The sequence below is a fragment of the Drosophila sulfurigaster genome, chromosome 2R (genome assembly GCF_023558435.1).
Source record: "Drosophila sulfurigaster albostrigata strain 15112-1811.04 chromosome 2R, ASM2355843v2, whole genome shotgun sequence".
Taxonomy (NCBI): Eukaryota; Metazoa; Arthropoda; class Insecta; order Diptera; family Drosophilidae; genus Drosophila; species Drosophila sulfurigaster.
The window spans coordinates 34,097,602-34,119,250 of record NC_084882.1 but is presented as its reverse complement, the minus strand read 5'-3'; the positions used below and the strand labels follow the sequence as shown (position 1 = coordinate 34,119,250).

At 40.2% G+C, this 21,649-nt stretch overlaps 6 protein-coding genes and 1 pseudogene across 7 annotated transcripts in view; 1 reads left to right on the top strand and 6 right to left on the bottom strand.

The window, feature by feature from the left end:
* Window positions 1–21,649, top strand: part of LOC133837027 (proteoglycan Cow) — a 53,861-nt gene that overhangs the window by 9,853 nt on the left and 22,359 nt on the right. The gene's annotated exons all lie outside the window — the stretch shown is intronic.
* LOC133836994 (aminoacylase-1-like) lies at window positions 3,854–5,630 on the bottom strand. Its single transcript, XM_062267634.1, has 4 exons — window positions 5,296–5,630; window positions 4,744–5,235; window positions 4,271–4,688; window positions 3,854–4,212 (listed from the first exon to the last, which is right to left on the bottom strand). Exons 1-4 carry the CDS (start codon window positions 5,384–5,386, stop codon window positions 4,008–4,010), a joined length of 1,206 nt encoding a protein of 401 aa, XP_062123618.1. The 5' UTR covers window positions 5,387–5,630; the 3' UTR covers window positions 3,854–4,007.
* On the bottom strand, window positions 5,786–7,604 carry LOC133836990 (aminoacylase-1-like; annotated as a pseudogene).
* Window positions 7,984–9,697, bottom strand: LOC133836993 (aminoacylase-1-like). Its single transcript, XM_062267633.1, has 4 exons — window positions 9,438–9,697; window positions 8,813–9,304; window positions 8,334–8,748; window positions 7,984–8,272 (listed from the first exon to the last, which is right to left on the bottom strand). The coding sequence occupies exons 1-4, from the start codon at window positions 9,526–9,528 to the stop codon at window positions 8,065–8,067; spliced, it is 1,206 nt and encodes a 401-aa protein (XP_062123617.1). The 5' UTR covers window positions 9,529–9,697; the 3' UTR covers window positions 7,984–8,064.
* Window positions 10,805–12,464, bottom strand: LOC133836992 (aminoacylase-1-like). The gene is made up of 4 exons (XM_062267632.1): window positions 12,242–12,464; window positions 11,691–12,182; window positions 11,217–11,634; window positions 10,805–11,156 (listed from the first exon to the last, which is right to left on the bottom strand). Exons 1-4 carry the CDS (start codon window positions 12,330–12,332, stop codon window positions 10,949–10,951), a joined length of 1,209 nt encoding a protein of 402 aa, XP_062123616.1. The 5' UTR covers window positions 12,333–12,464; the 3' UTR covers window positions 10,805–10,948.
* On the bottom strand, window positions 12,823–14,335 carry LOC133836995 (aminoacylase-1-like). The gene is made up of 4 exons (XM_062267636.1): window positions 14,181–14,335; window positions 13,627–14,115; window positions 13,158–13,575; window positions 12,823–13,096 (listed from the first exon to the last, which is right to left on the bottom strand). Exons 1-4 carry the CDS (start codon window positions 14,269–14,271, stop codon window positions 12,892–12,894), a joined length of 1,203 nt encoding a protein of 400 aa, XP_062123620.1. The 5' UTR covers window positions 14,272–14,335; the 3' UTR covers window positions 12,823–12,891.
* Window positions 15,675–17,423, bottom strand: LOC133837610 (aminoacylase-1B-like). Its single transcript, XM_062268431.1, has 5 exons — window positions 17,324–17,423; window positions 17,086–17,197; window positions 16,476–16,967; window positions 15,997–16,414; window positions 15,675–15,939 (listed from the first exon to the last, which is right to left on the bottom strand). The coding sequence occupies exons 2-5, from the start codon at window positions 17,174–17,176 to the stop codon at window positions 15,735–15,737; spliced, it is 1,206 nt and encodes a 401-aa protein (XP_062124415.1). The 5' UTR covers window positions 17,177–17,197; window positions 17,324–17,423; the 3' UTR covers window positions 15,675–15,734.

The following is a 21,649-nucleotide window of genomic DNA, read 5'->3' as shown; positions in this document are numbered from 1 at the left end:
TTTGCCTTTTTCGCGTTTTCGTGGTTCTAGCTGTGACATTTATGTGGCTCACCATGGGTTAAAGTCACTGAATGCCTGTGTTTTCTATGTGTGTGTGGCTTAGAGTTTATCTTAATGACAAAATAAATTATTTACCACACCACTCACACTGCCAAAACATTTACTCCTGCTTCAATTGACTCTATTTACTCCTCGAGAGTATGAATGCATGCATGTGTGTGTGTGTGTGTGTGTGTGTGTGAGTCTGCTTTAATGCCTCTTTTAAGATGTCTGCTAACGGTTGCTATTACTTGCGTTTAATATCAGCTCACAGTTTTTCGCTGCCACACAATCTGTGGCCTCATCACACACACAACGCGGGGGGTGAAAACCGAGATTATGGAAGCTGTCGCTGTTGGTTTCTCCCCTTATATATATGTTAAACTATAATTTAGTGCCAGTGTGGCCAGATTACACCAAAGAAATATATATGACAGGTGTTAATGAATGTCAGCATAACTGTACACGCTGTATTAAACTTATATTGCCAATTAATCTGCATAGTTGAGGCAAATGCTCTTTTAAGCAGACTTCCAAAGAAGTTGCAAAGTTTCACAAAATGCAGCAAAGTTTTACTTTTTTTGATGTTTTGCTTGTGTTGAGAGTATTATTTTAAAATTTAAATGAATGAATTGCAATAAGCTTGCGCTAAACTTTAATGAGCTCATGCAATTGCTAGAGTTGACAAGTTAAAGAGCTATAAAAGAACATTTATAGTAGTTACTAGACTTTGGGGTGACTTTTTTAATAAAGAAAGTTAAAGAAAATGAAAAAGATAAGTGCTGTAAAAATATAAAGGGGATAGAAATATAAGGAACAAGTAAGAAAGATACAGTTGAAAGCTACACAATTTGAGAAAAAGCGAAACAATGCGAAAGCGAACGAAAATACAGTGAAAATATACCAAAGAAGTATTGATAAGATATGTAAATATACCAAATGGTGTATTTAGTATATCGATACAGTAGTAGAAGAATCTTGAATAACTTCTGAAATCTTGTCACTTAATTTGGATCAAAACAAAACAATGGAAAAGCGAACGATAATACCGTGAAAATATACTAAAGAAGTATGTTGATAAGATGCTTACATATACCAAATGCTGTATTTAGTATATCTATATGATAGTGGTATGATAACATACTAAATAAAATTTGCAAGAGTCTTGAATAACTTCTGAAATCTCGTTACTCAATTTGGATAAAAAATACCAAATTTAAAAATATACTAAATAAGTATATTGATAAGATGCTTACATATACCAAATGCTGTATTTAGTATGTAAATACAGTAGCAGTATGTAAAATATACCAAATAATACAAAATTTACAAGAGTCTTGAAAAACTTCTGAAATCTCGTCACTCAATTTGGATAATACCAAAACAATGCGAAAGCGAACAATAATGGCGTACAAATATACCAAAAAAAGTATATCGATAAAATACTTAAATATACCAAATGCTGTATTTTGAGTATTGATACAGTAGTAGTATGTAAACTATACCAAAGAATATAAAATTTACAAGAATCTTAAATAACTTCTAAGATTGCAACCAAATTTTTAGAGACTGACATCTTAAAATGTTTTTTATCTTTAAAATTTTTTCGATTGTGACTTAATTTCTTATATGGACATACGAACAGTCAAACAAACCTTTTACCCTAAGCATAGCTGGTATAAAAACAGAGAAGGAATTACGACAGAAGTGACTATTTGTCTGCTCATTAGGTTGATACTAAAACGGTGCCAAAAATACGTTTTAATTGTTGGCTATGCCAATAAATAATCTAGCTAGACTAGACTATGAACAGTGACGTAAAAATAAAGAGAGAGAGAGCAGTGAACGAAAGGTCATTCAATCAGTCAAGTGATTGTACAATTAATTATTTTAAGAAGCGTTCGTAACAATGGTAAGTGCGTAATCATTGGATCTAATAATAATGTTATTTGTGTGCAATTGCCATGATATTTGGTGCCACTGTGCGTGGGCCATAGACCTTAGGTATGTATGTATGTGTAAGTGGTGGGCAGAGATGCGGGGGTTTCAATTACATAGAAGTCGCCTCGTCTTCAATTGCCCGGGCGTCACATAAAAACACTTTGTTGCCACAGGCGAAAAGGCAAAGGCAAAGAAAGAGTGTGGCAGAAATAGGGGAGTTTAGCGAGGGAAGGAAGCGAGGGGGCGGGGCAGAGCTCACGCAGCTCAGTTGGTTGTAGACATGGGCTGATGCTCGTTTAATCTTAGATTTTAATTGCACGGCCATAACGTTGGCCCTGAAGACAAGACCAAGAGGCCTGGCTTCATGCTGCGCGTGCTGCGTGGCGCTTCGCTTTGAGTTTGAGTTTGGCCACAGGAGTTGCAAGTAAATTGAATTTAATTACAACGTGTTCTGCTTTTCATTTTGATTGTTGAATTAACTTTTATATGTCATAAACTTCGAGAAGGCAATAAAAATTTCATGGCTAGCCTGCAAAATGCAAATGTTCCGTTTTTTTCGGAGGGTTCTTCTTTTCTATCGTTTTTGGTTTTTTATTAAAGAGTAAAAACTTTCAACTCGCACTAATTAGTGTGAGTGGGCCATTAAATATGTACTCCGCTGTACTTTCCCCTCCCTCGTTTGGAGTGCACTTGTGGCTTAAAGTTTGCGCCAAAAAGTGTGGCACAAAGAAATTAAAATTGAAATGTAAAACTTGCCAAAGTTTCCACACACACACACACACACACACACATACATGCACGCACGCCATAGAAAATTTAAAATGCAAAGCGCAGCTCAAAAAAAAAAAAAAAAAAAGAAATAGTTGAGTAAGAGGAAAAACTGAATTTCAAGTTGGTCCGCGCCAGGTGGGCGAATGCGCCAAAAACTTGGCTGCAAAAAACTTGTAGCATTAAGTGCACTTGGCTGTGACCAGAACCCGTCAAGAGAGAGGCCAGAGAGAGAGGGTGTGAGAGTAAGGGAGTGAGCAGGAGAGAGGGAGAGTGTTGCCGGCTCATTAAAAGTAAAAATGATATGCATTAAGTTGGCAACGGCAACGGTAACGGTAACGGTAACGAGAACGTAACGTAATGTTTAAGGGCTGAAACTGCAGTCATTAGGCCAAACTTACGCTCGACTCTGCTGCTGCTAATGGTCAATGCTAATTGTGTGGAAGTCATTTGCAATGCAAACCTCACCTGAGACCGCCAGCCTGCCTGCCTGCTATGCCTGTCACATTTGCCGCATAAATCGTCATAATTGTATGCCACACACACACAACATACTCGCTGATCAGTTGACCTGACCCCACTCAATATTCGAGTTCGAGTATCAATGCATATTTCATCGGCTGACACATGCATTAACGTGTCTAATCGACAGACGTAAGCACACTTCGAGAGGGAGAGAGAGAGTCAAAAGGGAGAAGGAGGGGGGGGGGAGTCACAGCTGGGGCCGCATTCGGGGCATTATTCATTCAGCGGGCCAAGGCATAATTTATGTCCTCTCTGTATTGCCACATGCCCGACATTCCAAACGTTTCAATGTTCGCCTGACAATTTGCTGTCACAGGCATGCAAGCATTTCTCTGAGCTCTAGAGAGAGAGAGAGTTTAACATTTATTCCTCACTGACTGACTGACAGCGCAAAGTTCCCTTCAAGCTCCTTCTGTTGTTGTTGTTACTCTTTTGACCCGCTGTCAAATTCCTGTCAATATTTTACCTTGCACAACATGACAATACTTCAATTTCAATACAATATATACATTTCATTTCATATTGATAATGGCGAGTAATTACCCTATGACTCATCAGATATAAAAAAAACAACAGAGACTTATTACAGCGTGATTCAAGCACATTTCACTTGAATGATTGTTTTTATTAACGGACAAATTTATTTATTAATTAGCTAACGCATTAAATAATACCTTGGAAATTTAATGATTAATTATGTCTAAAATGGTGGCGTATACTTAATATGTGTGTGTTCAAACATTCGCAATGGCTGCAATTACCTTCGTGTAGACCTCAATGCCATGCAAATAGCTGTCGGCACGAATGTATTCATCATGATCATGCAGCAAAATGGGCGTGTTATTGATGGGCGTGAAACCAAGAGCCGGAATGCCATTCGAGCGCAAGAAGCGACTGTCCGTGTTGCCAGGACAGACATGAGGACGGATTTCAATGTTGCTGTAAATGAGAATTTAAATCAGATGATGCAAATTTGAAGAGAATTAAATGTGCTTACAGCTCTTCAGCTGCCTGTTTGAAGGCTAGCCAGAAGGGATTTGAATCATCAACCTTCGTGGGCGGCACAAATTCATCTTTCTGCTCAAACTCCAACTCAATGCCGCCGCCTGCTTCAACGCACCAATCGCGTATTTGCTTCTCGAGTGCCTCCAGATCCACATCGATGGCAATGCGCAGATCGAACACCACTTCCAGCTGGGCAGGCACCACATTATTCTGCAAACCTCCGTTGACCATTGTCATGTTTATAGTGGTCACATCGCCAAAGAAAAGCTGTGAGTCACGCGCCATTCTTTGAACTTCTGTTTTGCGGAATTGCATCATTTTCTCTATGATAAATGTGAACTTTTCACCTGCTGTGTTGGGCAGCAGAATGGATCCATGGCCAGCTGTGCCGCTGATCTTGAAACGCAGATCTGTAAGGGAATATTTAATATGACTTCACTTAATTGTAAACTGTTCAAAACTCACGCCAAGCAGTGCGCTCTGCATAGTAAACGTAGTAGCCACTGTCCAAGCTGGATGAACCCTCATCCATGCTGAATCCCAAGTTCAATTTCTTAAAATCTTCCGTCTTGACAAACTCACGCATGCCCAAATAACCACCAACCTCTTCATCCGGCACAAAACTCACATAAACCGTGCGCTTTGGCTTGAATCCTTGCGCCTTCAGCACACGAATCGCACCCAAATACTGTGTGCCAATCTCCTTGGTGTCCTGTGTGCCCCGAGCAAAGATGCGTCCCTCGTCATCAATATCAGCAGCGAAGGGATCGTGAGTCCATTTCTCGCGAAACACGGGCACAACATCCATGTGAGAGTTGAGAATGATGGCGGGCAACTCGGGCTCTGTTCCCTCCCATTTGATGAGCACAACGGGATTTTGCTTGTTCACCGGATAAACAATTTCCACAGGCAGATCAAGGCTAGCTGCCTGACGCTGCAAGAACTCCACACAAGGTGCTGCAAGTAGCGCATTTAAAACCACAAAGAAACATAGAATTTTCACTTTGAATCACTCACTGTAATCCACATTTGGATGCACCGAAGGAATGCGCAAATATTCGCGGAATATTTTTATTTCCTCATTGTTTTCCCACTCGGCTTTACTCATTTTGTTACTTTACTCAGATCTATTGCAGTTCTTAACTGTTCCGACGATCGACAACGACTGTTTGCGTTCTTATCGCGGTCATCGCTTAAATGCGAAATATCGTCATCGATCACAAAAGTATTCTTTATCATATTTACACAGTAGTCGGCAGTTTTTATCTTGGTTTTCGTGGTCTTTTTTAAAGACCTTTAAACGCAACTTTTTATAATTAAAATTACTAATACTTTTGGGGTGAAATTTATGACAACATTTGACTGTTAAATCAAATCGCATTGACATCGTGCGTATCTTAAGAATAGTCATAAAATGCTTATGATTCGCAATTACTAATGTTCACAGAGGAATCTGCTCTTTATCTTATCAAGTTTTGCAGTGATTTTTAAACAATTAGAAGCAGCTTATCAGTTAAATAAGCAACACATGTTTGTGGTTAATTTGTTTATTGAGCATAAAAATCACATAAATTATGTTGCCTTAAACACTGGTAACAGCTGGGATAACTTTCTTATAGACCTCGATGCCATATAGATAGACATCCGCTCGTATGTACTCATCGTGATCATGTATACGCACTGTTGTGTTGTTGTTCAAAGGCGAGAAGCCAAGCGCTGAGACTCCTTTAGTGCGCAGATAGCGACTGTCTGTGACGCCAGGACAAACACTTGGCTTGACTTTGATATTGCTGTGAAATTCACAAAGATATTAAGGAGTTTCTATTTCAATACTTGGTCATACTCACAGCTCAGCCAAACCCTGTTGAAAGGCAGTCCAGAATGGATTTGTTGCCTCAATATTTGTGGCTGGCGAGAAGTCATCTTTGCGCTCAAATACAATCTCAATGCCGCCGCCTGCCTCAACGCACCAATCACGGAATTGTTGCTCCAAGGCAGCCGCATCCTGTGTGACAGCAATGCGCAAATCAAAGACTGCTTCCAGCTTTGGAGGCACAACATTATTCTGTACTCCGCCGCCAACTTTAGTCAGATTCACTGTGGTTACATCGCCAATCATCAGCTTGGGATTGTCTTTTAGCAACTTGACCTGTGAATTGCGGAACTCATTCATTTTTGACAATATGTATTGGAACTTTTCGCCAGCCGTATTGGGAAACAGCATCGAGCCATGTCCCGAAGCGCCGCTGATCTCGAAGCGAATGGCTGAGGAGAAAGAAAAAGTTATAGAATGAAGATCCACTTCTCATTTACTACTCACGCCACGCAGTTCGCTCTGCATAGTAAAGATTGTAGATCTCATTCCTGCTGGGCGATCCTTCATCCAAGCTGAATGCTACATTCATCTTTTTAAAGTAATCCGTCTTGACAAACTCACGCATGCCCAGATAACCTCCCACCTCCTCATCGGGCACAAAGGTCACATAAACAGTGCGCTTTGGCTGGAAACCAGTTGCCTTGAGAGCACGAATCGCGCCCAGATATTGAGTGCCAATCTCCTTGGTGTCCTGTGCACCTCGAGCATAAATGCAGCCATCATCGTCCAAGTAAGCACTGAAAGGATCGTGTGTCCACTTTTCGGGATAAACGGGCACCACATCCATGTGCGAGTTGAGTATGATTGAAGGTAACTCGGGCTGGCTGCCTTCCCATTTCATAATCAACACGGGATTCTTCTCGTTGCCAGGATAAACCACATCCACAGACAGTCCCAAGATCTGCTGCCTGACGTTTTAGGAATTCCAAGCAAGCAGCTGAAGTACGAGACAGAAATTACTTTTAAATCTTTAACTCTTCTTCATTTTTGTCTTACTAAAATCGATGTTTGGATGCACGGTGGGAATTCGAAGATATTCTTGGAATATCTGAATTTCCTTATTGTTCTCCCACTCGGCTTTGTTCAAATTGAAATCTATTACCACATTTTCCGCCATTTTTCTTAGCTCTAAGAGTTCTTAACAGCTCCAGCGATCATCCACGACTGTTGGCAGACTTATCGCGATGATCGCTTAAATACGAAAATGTCTGCATTGATTTCAGAACTTTATTACGCGAGTTTCTCCACTTTTATCATACTCACTATTTTGTTTATCACTTTATTGTGGTGTGTTGTTGACCTTTCTAGGAGTAATAATAATCATGATTTTAGGGTATTCCACATTTATGTTTTGCGGTGTGCTTTTATCAGAGAAGTGTGTCGACTATTTCTGTCAGTGTGAGACCGCAGGGCGCCTCTCTTTGAGGTTGGCTCATCGGATTTCCTTGTTTGGTAATTTTTATTAGCATTAGCACAACTTAAGATAATTTCTCTGCGGGATTTCTTTATGGTTTGTCTGCTAGATAAGGTTGTAGTTATATTATTATGATTGACATTTCTAGGCTAAAAGTTTTTACAAACAGTTATTATTGTTTTATTCATTTTATCTTAGTGGTGTTAAACAATTGTTTGCTGTACTTTTATGTTAATGAGCAAATCAATTATGGGTCTAATATTGACCTCGAAATTTCAACTATTCAGGCGAAGTATTTGAACAACTCAGTTTTGTAACCAATCAAAATTGGTGAATATGTTTCTAAAGTTTCCCTTTTAAAAATTATTAGAAATGTTCCATCTTTAATACCCCAAAATTACACATGGTTTTGTTTTCTTTATTAAATATATTTCGTTGAATTTTTCAATTCATTTGATCTTTGATCTGTAAAACTAGTTTAACAAGTTCAGCCAGCTTAGATATCGGTAATAGCTGGAATGATCGATTTGTACACTTCGATGCCATGCAGATAGACGTCAGCCTTAATGTGTTCATCGTGATCGTGCAAAAGAATAGGTGTATTGTTGTTCAGTGGAGAGAATCCCAATGAAGTGACTCCCTGTTGACGCAGATAGCGACTGTCTGTGCCACCAGGACAAACTTGAGCGCGCACTTTCAAGTTTCTATTCGAAAAAGGAAAGCTATTTGAATAAAGTTCATTGCATCACTTGCGAGATTACTCACAGATCATCCAAGGCCTTCTCAAAGGCAGCCCAGAAGGGAACATCAGCGCCAATTTTCGAGGCTGGCACAAAATCATCCTTGCGCTCAAAGACCAGCTCAACACCGCCCCCAGCTTCAACGCACCAATCGCGGAATTGCTTCTCAAGTGCCTCCAGATCCACATCGATGGCAATGCGCAGATCAAAGACCACATCCAGCTGAGCTGGAACAACATTGTTCTGCACACCTCCCTCCAGCTGAGTTAGGTTGATGGTGGTCACATCTCCAAAGAAGAGTCCTTCCTCCTTGAGACGCTTCACTTGGCTAGCACGATATTCCATCATCTTGTTCACAATGTAGTTGAGCTTCTCGCCAGCTGTGTTGGGCAGCAGAATGGAGCCATGACCAGCTGTGCCACTGCACTTGAACCTGAGAGCTGTAATAAATTTTGAGTTAATTAATTTGAAGTGCAATATTTCCCAAATTCAATCGAAACTTACGCCAGGCAGTGCGCTCTGCATAGTAGGCATAGTAAGTCTCATCCAGACTGGGAGATCCCTCATCCAAGCTGAATCCCACGTTCATCTTCTTGAAGTAATCCGTCTTGACAAACTCGCGCATGCCGAGATGGCCACCAACCTCCTCATCGGGCACAAAGGTCACATACACAGTGCGCTTTGGCTGGAAACCTTTAGCCTTCAGAGCGCGAATAGCGCCCAAGTATTGAGTGCCAACCTGCTTCGTGTCCTGTGTTCCGCGAGCGAAGATGCGTCCCTCGTCATCCATCTCGGCAGCGAAGGGATCGTGCGTCCACTTCTCACGCACTACGGGCACCACATCGGTGTGTGAGTTAAGGATGATGGAGGGAAGATCGGGCTCTTTGCCTTCCCATTTCATGACCACAACGGGATTTTCCTCGTTGGCAGGATACAACACATCGACGGGGAGATCAAGGCTGGCCGCCTGTTGTTTCAAGTACTCCACGCAAGCAGCTGTGTAAAGTGTAGATTATGTATTTTAATTCTAATCGCAACCGAAATATATATTTTATGATGCTCTCTTAATGCTCGACCCCGTGTTAGGCTTATCGCAGCAACCATAAAGTTCACAATCTTGTTAACTCACTGTAATCAATGTTCGGGTGAGCGGTGTTGAAGCGCAAGTATTCTCGGAAAATCTTAATTTCCGCATTATTTTCCCACCAGCCTTTGCTCATCTTGCTATATATCCAATTTATGTGCTATGAGTATGTGAAAATTCCGCCTCCTTCGAGTGGTTCCTCCGCTTTATTCCTTTATTCCAAGTGAATGAGAGAGAGTCACAGATCCTAGGCACCAAAAATAGCCTCTTAACTGTTCCAGCGATCGCTAACGACTGGTTGGTTCCCTTATCGCTACCATCGTTTAAATATGAGACCTCTAAAACAATTTCCGAGTTTTTGTTGTTGTTTTTTATTTAGTATTTTTGTTTTTTTTTGCTGTGGTTTCTCTTCTTTTTTATCGTGTGTGTAATTTGCTATCAGTTATCAGTTTGTTATTTGGTATGCTATGAACCTTTGACCAAATGATTTTCATAATTAAATTCAATGATAAAATAATAAAAATCAACGCAAGTTTTGCTAATCGATTTATTTTCTGGCCTTTATCAAGTACGCTGCTGTCAACCGGGTTCGACAACATAATCCCCTCCTTTCCCCTTTTGGTTGGGCTACCCCAAAACAATCTTCCTTGTCTTTCAACTGTCTTGACTTTGTCAAACAGCAAAAGCGATTTCCATGCCGAACTATTTTTTTCTTTATCAATCAATATCTGTTTATCAATGGAATTTATTGTGTTTTGCTACTATTCAATATTTTTTGGCAAATATATTTGCCGCTTATCTTGCAACAAAAATGAATTGGAAAATGTTATCGACAGTAGCAAATGTTATCAGTATCTATACTAATTACATACATCATTTTTTTATTCAGTCACAAAAAAGTCAATTAACAACATATGAATTTTGTATTTTGTAAAGATTTTTTCGCTTATTTGATACAAAGTGTGCTGACAAGAGATTTCTCTAAATTGCTATAAATAGCATTTTATTATTACATACATTTATTTAATTTTCTCACAAATTTCGAATGTAATTATAAATAGAAACGAAAATCAAATTCATTGGAGATTTGAAGAGAATATTTTTGCGAAATATATGCATATTATGTTCATTATTCAACACACCTTTCGAATTTAAGAGTAAAAAACTGTATCTGATTGCAAACAATTCTTTTTATTTTATAATTAAGTTTACAAGACCAAAAAAAAACTTTTTAAAGAAAAACCAAAAACTTATGACATATATTTTACATTAAAATACAAGTTCATAAAAAACTATTTGATTAGATAAATTGTATATCATTTTAAAAGTTCACAAACGAAACGTTTTATTGTAGTAAAATCCATATCAATTAAATATATATTTTCTATTAAGTTTACAAGTTGACAAAAAAAACATTTGATTAGAAACATATCTATATTATTTTATTATTAAGTTAACACATTCAAAAAGGTATCTTTGGTTATAATACTTGTTGCTAGATAACGTCAGTTTATTAACTGAATACTTAGATTAGAATAGTTGTACTGTCTGGCTTTTTATGCATTGGCAACTGCTGGAATTATCTTCTTGTAGACCTCGATGCCATGCAGATAGACATCTGCCTTGATGAACTCATCGTGGTCATGAGCCAAGATGGGTGTATTGTTGTTCATAGGCGAGAAACCCAAGGCAGAGACACCTTGTTGACGCAGATAGCGACTGTCTGTGCCGCCGGGGCAAACTTGTGGCTTGAATTTCAAGTTTCTAAACAAGAATACAGAAATTAAATTAACAAATTCCTTACCAAAACTCGGAGTTACTCACAGTTCAGTCAGCGACTGCTCAAAGGCCACCCAGAAGGGATTCTCGGGACCAATCTTGGTGGGCGCCACAAAGTTATCTTTGCGTTCAAAGATGATCTCGACATCGCCGCCAGCTTCCTCGCACCAATCGCGAGCCTGCTGCTCAAGTGCCTCCAGATCAACATCGACAGCAATGCGCAGGTCAAAGATCAGCTCGAGCTGAGCAGGGACAACATTGTTTTGCTGTCCGCCAAGAATTTGGGTTAGATTCACGGTGGTCACATCGCCAATGAATAGTTCAGGATCATCAGTCAATCGCTTCACCTGCGATGCACGATAGTCCATCATCTTGTTCAGAATGAAGCACAGCTTCTCGCCCGCAGTGTTGGGCAGCAACACAGAGCCATGGCCAGCGGTGCCCTTGAACTTGTATCTGAAAGCTGTGAGGGAATTAAAAGAGTGACTCTATAGAATCACATTCCAAGCTTCTACTTACGCCAAGCAGTGCGCTCTGCGTAGAAGACATAGTAGGTCTCGTCCAGACTGGGAGATCCCTCGTCCAAGCTGAAGCCCACATTCATGCTCTTGAAATAATCGTCCTTGACGAACTCCCGCATGCCAAGGTGACCGCCAAGCTCCTCGTCGGGCACAAAGGTCACATACACAGTGCGCTTCGGCTGGAATCCTTCAGCCTTGAGAGCACGTATGGCGCCCAAGTATTGAGTGCCCACCTGCTTGGTGTCCTGTGTGCCACGTGCAAAAATGCGTCCTTCGTCATCCATTTCGGCGCCGAAGGGTTCGTGTTTCCACTTCTCAGCGACCACAGGCACCACATCCATGTGCGAGTTGAGGATGATGGAGGGCAGCTCCGGTTCGCTTCCCTCCCACTTCAGCACCACAACAGGATTATCTTCATTGGCAGGATAAACCACTTGCACCGAGAGATCCAGACTTTCCGCCTGTCGCTTCAGGAATTCCACACAAGGCGCTGTTGAGGGAATTTTAATTTTAGCCACTTTCTATAGCGAGCTAAAGTATTTCACTTACTGTAGTCTGGCTTTGGATGCACCGAAGGAATCTTCAAATATTCACGGAAAATTTCGATTTCCTCATTGGTTTCCCACTCGGCTTTGCTCATGTTGCTTGTATTAATTTTTTTCACTTTTCACTTCCGATTGAACACAATAGTTCGGCGTTTTATTGGCTTCTTAACGCTGTCAGCTTTTATTTATGACTGGCTGTTGGCATTAGCTGACATCCAGAGAAATAGTGCAGTATCAGCTTCGATTTCGCAGTCGACTGCGACGATGACGACGACGACGTCGACGTCGACGAAGAGTCGTTGATAAAACAAACGGACACTCACATAAACATTAGTCAGTAACACAGTTTTGGTTTTATCAGATTTATGACTACCGGTCTTTAATAGAACATTTTCGGCTGATATGCTTCCCGTTATCTGTGTGATTAATGTGTGCTTTTGCAAATGAGACTTTTATCGGGAAACATTCGACATTGTTTTTTGACGTAACACCCGCTCAGAGACACCCAAAGTGTTAACCTGTACTTTGCACCCTTTCGTATGTTTCTGTGTACAGTCATCGCTTTATAATCATCCCAATAATAAGAATACCAACTAATCTTTTGTCATGAGTTTATTCTTGAACAAGTCAGCGGGGGAAGTTTTAAAACATTTCCTAAGCATTGGACACATATTCGATGAGTTTCTTGTAAATTTGTATGCCACGCAAATAAGTTTCGGCACCCAAGAACTCATTGTGATCATGCAGCAGAACAGGAGTATTATTAATGGGTGAAAAACCCAGAGCTTGAATGCCCTTCACACGCAGATAGCGACTGTCAGTGGCGCCAGGGAAAACACGAGTGCGAATTTTGAGACCGCTAAGAAAAAAGAGAAATAAGGTAAATATAAAATATACTTTGGTATAGTTTAGTTAGTTACAGTTCATCCAAGCCACGTTTAAAGGCCAGCCAATAGGGATTGGAGGCATCGATCTTAGTTGGTGCCGCATATGGTTCCTTCCACTCAAAATCTAGTTCGATACCGCCACCTGCTTCCTCACACCACTTGCGAACTTGTTGCTCGAACTCAGGCAAACTCTCAGTGACAGCCAAGCGTATATCGAAGAGAACTTCGAGCAAAGGTGGCACCACATTGCTCTGAATTCCACCATTAATGCGAGTGAGATTCACAGTGGTCACATCGCCAATATCAAAATTGGGATTATCCTCCAGACGTTTCACCTGCGAGTCGCGATACTCCGTAAACTTGTTCACCACATAGCTGAGCTTCTCGCCAGCTGTATTTTTATGCAGAAGCGAACCATGTCCCGAAGTGCCGCTGAACTTGAAGCGAATATCTAAGAGAGCTTAATGATTAGACTGTTATTCAGAGTAGAAACTCGACTCACTCCAAAGTGTGCGCTCTGCGTAGAACACCGTGAAAGTTTCATCCGCACTTGCAATGCCCTCGTCGAAGCTGAATCCCACATTCAATTGCTTGAAGTAATCGGAATCGACCAAGTCGGCCATTCCAGGTCTGCCATCTTCTTCGTCGGGCACAAAAGTCAGATACACTGTGCGCTTGGGCTGATGTCCTTGGGAAAGTAGAGATCGAATGGCCCCCAGATATTGTGTGCCCACGCACTTCATGTCCTGCGAGCCACGTGCAAAGATGCGTCCCTCCTCATCCAGATGGGCGTCGAATGGTGCGTGATTCCACTTGTCGGGGAATACGGGTACAACATCCATGTGGGAATTGAGTATGATGGATGGCAGTTCTGGTTGTTTGCCCAACCACTTGATGACGACAACAGGATTCGAATTATTGCCGGGATAGATGACTTCCACGGGCAGTCCCAAGCTAGTCGCCTGACGCTTTAAGAACTCCACGCAAGCAGCTGAGAAAAGTTGTTGGAATAAACTAAAGTTTTTGCAAAGTTTTAATAGTCGCAGGATGACCTACTGTAATCTATATTGGGATGCACCGATGGTATGCGTAGATATTCCCGAAAGATACGGATTTCCTCATCGTTCTCCCACTTGGCTTTGCTCATCTTGTGCGAATTGTTCGTTTACAAGTAATTGTTGTCAGTGACTAAGCATTGCATTTAAATAGCTGACTTGCAAGCGGGTCATCGCAGTGTTTAATTGGTTTACGGTTTAGTCTGCTTATCAACTTGTCTCTTGCGGTTGTTTATCAAAACCCACAATGTCTAGTTATCTCATACAAAGTGTGTCTTACGACTGATTAAAATGTGGGCAATCGTCACAACAAAGTATGAAGAAGTTCAGTTTTCACGAATATCTTTCTTTTTGACGAATTTCTTTATATTTCATAGAATTAGGTGCTACTTTTAGGTTTAACCACAGCGATATCAGCTGTGTTTTATACCCGTTAAGTAAAATGTAGTAAGGTGTCTTAGTGAAGTGAAGGTTTATATAACAGACCTTTATCATCATTTCATCATTTAAATGGTCATCATAGGTACTAAAAATTGCTCAAGGCATTTCGGGTTTGTTTTATAATTTGGCCACGACTCTTTCGTCACATTCAACTCAAATAAGAATGATGATGGAATAAAGTAACAGCCAAAAATTTAATTTCCTTCAATAAGAACTTTAGTATTTTACTAACTACAATAAAAACTTTTATGTACATGATGCTTAAAAGTTTTTTAACAATCAATTTTATTGAGTACCCATCAGATTCGTAAAGTTATCTTAATTGCTTTGATAACTATCGCTGTTTTTAACGACCTTTTAATGCAATTCAACATTTAAGTAAAATTTAAAATATATTTTTGTAGAAAATGAATATCTTCAAGTCAAGCGCTCTCCATTCTTGCATTTATTGTTTGCTTTTAACTAAAAACCAAAACGATATCAGCATTTTTTGAATAGACAATCGCACGCCTCATAGCTAAATCTATATAATATATAAACTATACTATATATAGATTAATATTGCCATGCGATAACGAACCATACTATATACGCAATCGCACATATTTCTCTCAATCGCATATAAAATTCTTTATATTTGGCAAACAATTGCGGTTGCTTGAGTGCTACCTGTCGATTAACAAACAATAGAAAACTTTCGCCCAATAAACTTTTCTTGTTGAATCGAATTCTTATCTCCCATCTAAACAGTCTTTCGAGCTATTATTAAAACATAATGAAATGCTAATGCAAGGCATTCACATTCGTATTGAAGTGCTCGCACCTTACTCATTCCAAACACTTTTAGATTGATTGTTTCTATGTGTGCTTCGGTTATTTTGATAGTCACATAATCGCTGGCATTTATCGCGATTAAAACGGGTCAATAAAGATAGGCATTGAATGTTATCAACACATTAGCATTTGCTTTCATATTTCATACATGGAAATTACATTTTTATGACAATAATGATCGATGGCAATGATTGCAGCAAATCATATCTACAGTTGGTTAAAAAAATATACTCTTTATTAAAGTAAACAATCGAATGCAATTTGTTCAGCGAGATTTAGATCAAACATTGGCAACGTTTGAAATCAGCTTCTTGTAGACCTCAATGCCATGCAGATAAGTGCTGGCCCGCAGAAACTCATCGTGATCGTGCAGTAATAGAGGCGTGTTGTTGATGGGCGAGAATCCTAAAGCGGGAATTCCCGCATAGCGCACATAACGACTGTCCGTGGCGCCAGGGAAAACACGCACTCGAGTCTTCAGACCGCTGCAGGAATGAAAAGAAAATTAGTAGAGATTCAACTGCTGTTGCTTTCCTACATACAGTTCATCCAGAGATTGCTTGAAGGCCACCCAGAAGGGGTTTGTGTCATCGATCTTGGTGGGTTCCACGAAGGGATTCTTCATTTCAAAGACTAGCTCAATGCCGCCGCCTGCTTCTTTGCACCAATCGCGAATTTGCTGCTCGAAGGCAACCAGATCCAAAGTGACTGCAACGCGAATGTCAAAGGTAACTTCTAGTAGAGGAGGCACAACATTGTTCTGCACGCCACCGCCAAGTCGGGTTAGATTCACAGTGGTTACATCGCCAATTTCAAGATTGGGATCTTCTTCCAGACGCTTCACTTGCGAGTCACGGAACTCCATCATCTTGTGCACAATGTAGTTGAGCTTCTGTCCGGCGGTGTTGGGCAGCAGCAGCGAACCATGTCCCGCAGTGCCGCTGAACTGGAACTTGAGATCTGGCAAAGATAGAGACTATTAGTTTAAGTCTTTGATTAGTCTAGTTCAAGCTTAACTTACGCCACAGCGTGCGCTCAGCGTAGTACAGAGCATAAGTCTCATCTTCGCTGGAAATGCCTTCGTCGAAGCTGAAGCCCACATTGAGTTTCTTAAAGTATTCTCCCTTGACCAACTCACGCATGCCCAAAAATCCACCAACTTCTTCATCCGGCACAAAAGTCAGGTACACAGTGCGCTTGGGCTGGAAGCCACTTGCCTTGAGAGCACGCACTGCAGCCAGATACTGAGTGCCCACGCACTTCATGTCCTGCGATCCACGAGCAAAGATGCGTCCCTCATCATCGAGATCGGCACTAAAAGGTCCATGTGTCCATTTGTCCTCAAAGACCGGCACCACATCCGTGTGTGAGTTAAGTATGATCGAAGGCAGCTCTGGCTGTTTGCCCAGCCATTTCATGACCACCACGGGATTGGCTTCATTCACAGGATAAAGAATTTCCACGGGCAGATCGAGGCTGGCTGCCTGACGCTTCAAGAATTCCGTGCATGCGGCTGTAAATCGCAGACGTTTAATCTTTATGAGATTTGTGCTTGTCAAATATAGTTTAATGATTGCTTATCACACACTAAGATATAAACACTGATAAGCAAAACGATCTTAATCACTTACTGTAGTCCACATTTGGATGCACTGTTGGAATGCGTAGATATTCACGGAAAATTTTGATTTCCTCGTTGTTCTCCCACTCGGCTTTGCTCATCGTGGCACTTTGATTTGATGTCTATGTATAGAAATCAAAATAAATTCAAATACGTTCGTTTGTGTGTAAAATTAGTCCGCTTGTTTGTGAACAGCTGTTTGAACGCACAGCTGATCGCAGCCTCCGTTTACTTTTCTTCTTTTTTACCTTTCTCAACACTGGCAGCGATCGACGTCGACTAAAGCCGTTGAGCTGCGATCGCTGTTTAAATATGCTCAAGCGAGAGCGACGCGATATTATCGCGGTTTTTGAGGTTTCTTCAACATCTTATCAACGCAGCGTGATTGTGGTCTGCAATATACACATATAGTTGCCATATAGTTTTATTGTTTATTTGGATTTTATTGCGTTTCACTTTTTATCAACATTCTTTGTTTACATTTTGCACTACTTGCCAGTCAGTCAGTCAGTGTTTATGATGACCTCTTTAATCCAACCGTAAGATAATATTGGCAGTCTAGCAGCTACTCACTATTATTTGATTACCCGATATCAAATTTCAAGTGATGTTTTTGCATATGCATATAAGTACTTCATTCATGAAATATACGATACTATATACAAACCAATAGATCAATACATTTACATTATATTTACATTTCTATGAAACTGATCATGAAATAAGTTGTTGTGTTTTCTTTGGTATTTTTTGATTTTGTAAAGTTAATAGAAAAAAAAAGAAGAAAATTAAATTGAATGATATATTTTAAGTTGAAACATTAAACAAAAATCTTGCGTTTAATAGAATTCAAAACCCTTCTTAGTATGCTATACATAAGCTGATACTATACACAAACCAATAGATCAATAAAGTAGAGTTATAATTCAATGAAACTGATCATCGCACAGCTGGGAAGTTTTTGGTTGAAATAAGTTGTGGTATTTTATAAAGTTTTTTTCTATTTTCTAAAGTTAATTGAACTAAATTGAATGATATATTTTAAGTTGAAGCATTAAACTAAAATCGTGCGTTTAATAGAATTCAAAACCTCTCTTAGTTTGACCATTTATACGATATATGATATAGATATAGTATTTCTATAATAATGGTCATCGCTGGTCATAGCTGCATTAAGTATTTTTCAAATTTGTATAAGTTATAGAAAACAAGAAGTAAAAAACCAAATTAAGTGTGACATTTTATGTTAAAATATTAAACTAAAATCCAGTGTTTAAACGAATTTAAAACCCTTCTTAGTTTGCCGAGTAAAATGATTTGAAATTGTCTTTTGCTGCTGGTTGAAATAAACTCAGTGATCTACTGTAAATACTTCAAAGTTATTCAACTTGTCCACTGCTTCATTTGCTTGCCAAATTATCTTTTAGCTACAGTACATTAGAACAAACTGTTTGAATTAAGCTTCTCTTTGCCATTGAAAAGTTTTGCCCATTTAATTTATACACAGATTGATGCAAGTCATGAATTGACACAAAATATAGTAGAGGAGTAGCATCAACTTCAGAACCGTTTAAGTTCTCAATTAAAATCCTTTTGAATTCTCACTTATGCATAGCAAACGCATTCCCGTAAATACATCTGTAACATCTTTAACTCGAAATACTTTCGGCATAATCAAAAACAGAGCTTCAGCAAAAACTGTTTCATGCTGCTGTTGGCTGCATTTGTGTTTCACTTCACAATTTGCTGGCAGTTTGCTGTTGCTGTTGTTGATGCTGTTTTTGGCTTAATGTTCTATATACCTCTTTGGCAATATATATACTATATTTGTGTGTGTTTGTGTGAGCATATGTACATTCCAGTTGAATTCCTAATCAGCAAGCGTAGCATCTATGCCAAACGTGTGGCGTGTAAACAAGTTGTTGTTGCCCGATGTTGTTGTTGTTTGTTATTGCTGCCGTTGCTGTTGCTGTTGCTGTTGCTGTTGCTGCTGTTGTTGATGTTGATGCTGCTGATGCAGATGCTGATACCAGGCACTGCTGTTGTTCTCGCTGCTCAGCTTACCACGCGCCTCCTCCCTCTCGAAAGTGGGCGTGTTTGTTTGTCTGTGTGTCAGATTTCACGCTGCCTTCAATGGGCGGCAAAGTGTTGTGAGCGAGCTTGAAAATAAAAGTTGCACGTAAAAAAACAAAAAACCAACAAAAAATAAACTGAAATGTTGAGATTTGTGTGCTGGCTTTGGCTCTTGAGTTTGAGGATTGTTTGCATTAGGTGTGAGTGTGTGAGTGTGTGTGTGCTTCTGTGTGTGTGTATATTTCGTACAATATATTTTCGTGCCATCACAAAAAGTCATTAAAAGTTCATTAACAATGTTGCAAGGATTTTAATGGCAACAGCAACAGCGAGAACGAGAACGAGAACGACAGCAACTATGGCAACTGTGTCAGCAACACATGTCTACATTTCAAATGACAAACAAATACGCACACACAGATAAGTCAAACAAGTCATATACACCCGGACATATCTACATCTATATATATTATGTACATATGCTTTGCTCGCTGCTGTATTGACGCTCGTTTCTCGTGTGTACATAGTTGCTGTTGGGTGTGTTTGTCGTCGTCGTCGTTGTCGTTGTCGTTGTCGTGGTGTGTTGTCAGTGTACAAATAAACTAAATGAAAATTTTGTATATTGTTACAATTATCCAGTCAGTCAGGCGACACGCCTTCATCCATCCCCCATTCCCCACTCCGCCACTTGTCAAATGCAATTAAATTTTGGTTTCCCCTACGATCAAAGCCATCGAACTAAAGTACACTTTGCATACAAAGCGATGAGGAGTACCTCGAAAATAGTGCAGGGTATGCGAACACTGAACACTGAACACTTGTCCAACAATTCGTGCGGAATGTTGCTGCTGCCAGTCGATAATAGTCGAGCATGCTCAAGTCGACAACATTCAACTATTCACAGTGCCATCTGACGATTTTCTATGGCATCCTTTTAGCAAAAGTTGAAGATAAATTTATGCATGAAGCGAATGCCTCAAGGACACGCTTAAGGACATGCTGTGTGCCACATAGGCACATCAAGAGCTGCAAATCGTTGTGCAACTTCATGCGTATTTCAATTTGTGCGTACAAAACGAACGCGTACACAGTGCGTATGCGTAATGCGTGAGTTGCGTGTATGTGGAAGAGAGGGAGAGAAAGAAGAGTGCCCTTAAATGAATATGCATAATGTATATTTAGTATACAAAGTTTCTACTATGTTGGACGACCTTAATTACATTGCGCTAATTGCATCATTCAGCTGAGTTAAAAGCGATAATAATTGGTTTTCATTTGTCACATTAAATTGATGAAAATATGAATTTTTGATTAATTAGCGTAGCCTTGTTGAATTAATTTACTCAAAACGGATTGATTACTTACACACATGCACACCCAAAAATCGGATCAAGTGAACTCTTCGCATTTATTTGCACATGTACTTAATATCATTTATTTTATTCCATTTCATTTCAATTGATTTTGTTGTTTAAATTGGCGCTGTTGAATTATGCAGCTGCCAATAAAGTGATGCAATTAAGCTACTTAAATATTTAAATACGTTTATGCTGGATAACATACAACACGTAATTGTGGCAAATTGCCAGGCAACAACAACAACAACGAAATAAATATGTATTTAAATACGACACGTTACAGTAAACATTTTTGATTGATAAGCAAAAGTTGCAGCTAAAAACTATAGCATACTTTAAGGCGTCACAAAACAATTCGCAATTACAACAGCAACAAGCTCAGGCTATAATCCTCAGGTGGGCGGGGCAGAGGAGGCGGAGGTCTGAGCCATTTATAAATGCGAAACCAAAGCAACGCTATGCAAAAAAGCGAAAGGTCTTGCTAACGAAGCCAGCGAGCAATAGTCCAACACGAGCAAACACAGCAATAGCAACAGGAAAACGACAACAGCAACAACAACAGCAGCAACAACAACAAAAACAAAAACAACGAACAGGGGACAGCCTGAGGCAAAGCGCTGCTATCAAGGCAAATAAAAGACGAAAGTTATGATAAATGCAGATGGAGCAGAGCCGGCAGCATTATTGCCTGTCATTTCTCATCAGCAGAGCTTCGACAACACACAGACAGACAGACAGACAGACGGAGAGACAGGCTGTCAGGCAAAGGGCAGGCGGGGGGCGGGGCAGCACCCGACAACCGACAAGCAACTTCCGGGTGCTGCCGCCATATTTGCGGGCCTGTCATGGCTGCTTTTGCCTCTGCTCTGAATGGCTTCTAATAAAAAAGCAAGCATGATTTTTGCTTCGCTTTTATTTTCTATTACAAGCCTGGCACTTTGCCACTCTCTGTCGCCCCGCCCCCCTCCTGCTCGTCCCCTGTTCGGTTCGTAAGAACGATGAGCTGCAATTTGCAAAGTTTTTGCACACTCAATGGAAACCCCAACGTGGCCCTTCGCTCCCCCCTGTGTGTGTGTAGAGTCTCGGAAAAACTTCATTTTTCCGCTGCTTCATTTGAGTTTTGTGTTTGGCGCGACAAATTTT

Coding starts and splice junctions, on each gene's coding strand:
- LOC133837610 (XM_062268431.1), bottom strand. CDS start 17,176: ATGAGCAAAGCCGAGTGGGAGAACAACGAGGAAATCAAAATTTTCCGT. Junction 16,968..17,085: donor GCATCCAAATGTGGACTACA/GTAAGTGATTAA, acceptor TGCGATTTACAG/CCGCATGCACGGAATTCTTG. Junction 16,415..16,475: donor CGCTGAGCGCACGCTGTGGC/GTAAGTTAAGCT, acceptor TATCTTTGCCAG/ATCTCAAGTTCCAGTTCAGC.
- LOC133836992 (XM_062267632.1), bottom strand. CDS start 12,332: ATGAGCAAAGCCGAGTGGGAAACCAATGAGGAAATCGAAATTTTCCGT. Junction 12,183..12,241: donor GCATCCAAAGCCAGACTACA/GTAAGTGAAATA, acceptor TTCCCTCAACAG/CGCCTTGTGTGGAATTCCTG. Junction 11,157..11,216: donor GAGCAGTCGCTGACTGAACT/GTGAGTAACTCC, acceptor ATTCTTGTTTAG/AAACTTGAAATTCAAGCCAC.
- LOC133836993 (XM_062267633.1), bottom strand. CDS start 9,528: ATGAGCAAAGGCTGGTGGGAAAATAATGCGGAAATTAAGATTTTCCGA. Junction 9,305..9,437: donor TCACCCGAACATTGATTACA/GTGAGTTAACAA, acceptor CACTTTACACAG/CTGCTTGCGTGGAGTACTTG. Junction 8,749..8,812: donor TGCAGAGCGCACTGCCTGGC/GTAAGTTTCGAT, acceptor AATTTATTACAG/CTCTCAGGTTCAAGTGCAGT.
- LOC133836995 (XM_062267636.1), bottom strand. CDS start 14,271: ATGAGCAAAGCCAAGTGGGAGAACGATGAGGAAATCCGTATCTTTCGG. Junction 14,116..14,180: donor GCATCCCAATATAGATTACA/GTAGGTCATCCT, acceptor AACTTTTCTCAG/CTGCTTGCGTGGAGTTCTTA. Junction 13,097..13,157: donor AAACGTGGCTTGGATGAACT/GTAACTAACTAA, acceptor CTTTTTTCTTAG/CGGTCTCAAAATTCGCACTC.
- LOC133836994 (XM_062267634.1), bottom strand. CDS start 5,386: ATGAGTAAAGCCGAGTGGGAAAACAATGAGGAAATAAAAATATTCCGC. Junction 5,236..5,295: donor GCATCCAAATGTGGATTACA/GTGAGTGATTCA, acceptor CGCTACTTGCAG/CACCTTGTGTGGAGTTCTTG. Junction 4,689..4,743: donor TGCAGAGCGCACTGCTTGGC/GTGAGTTTTGAA, acceptor ATTCCCTTACAG/ATCTGCGTTTCAAGATCAGC.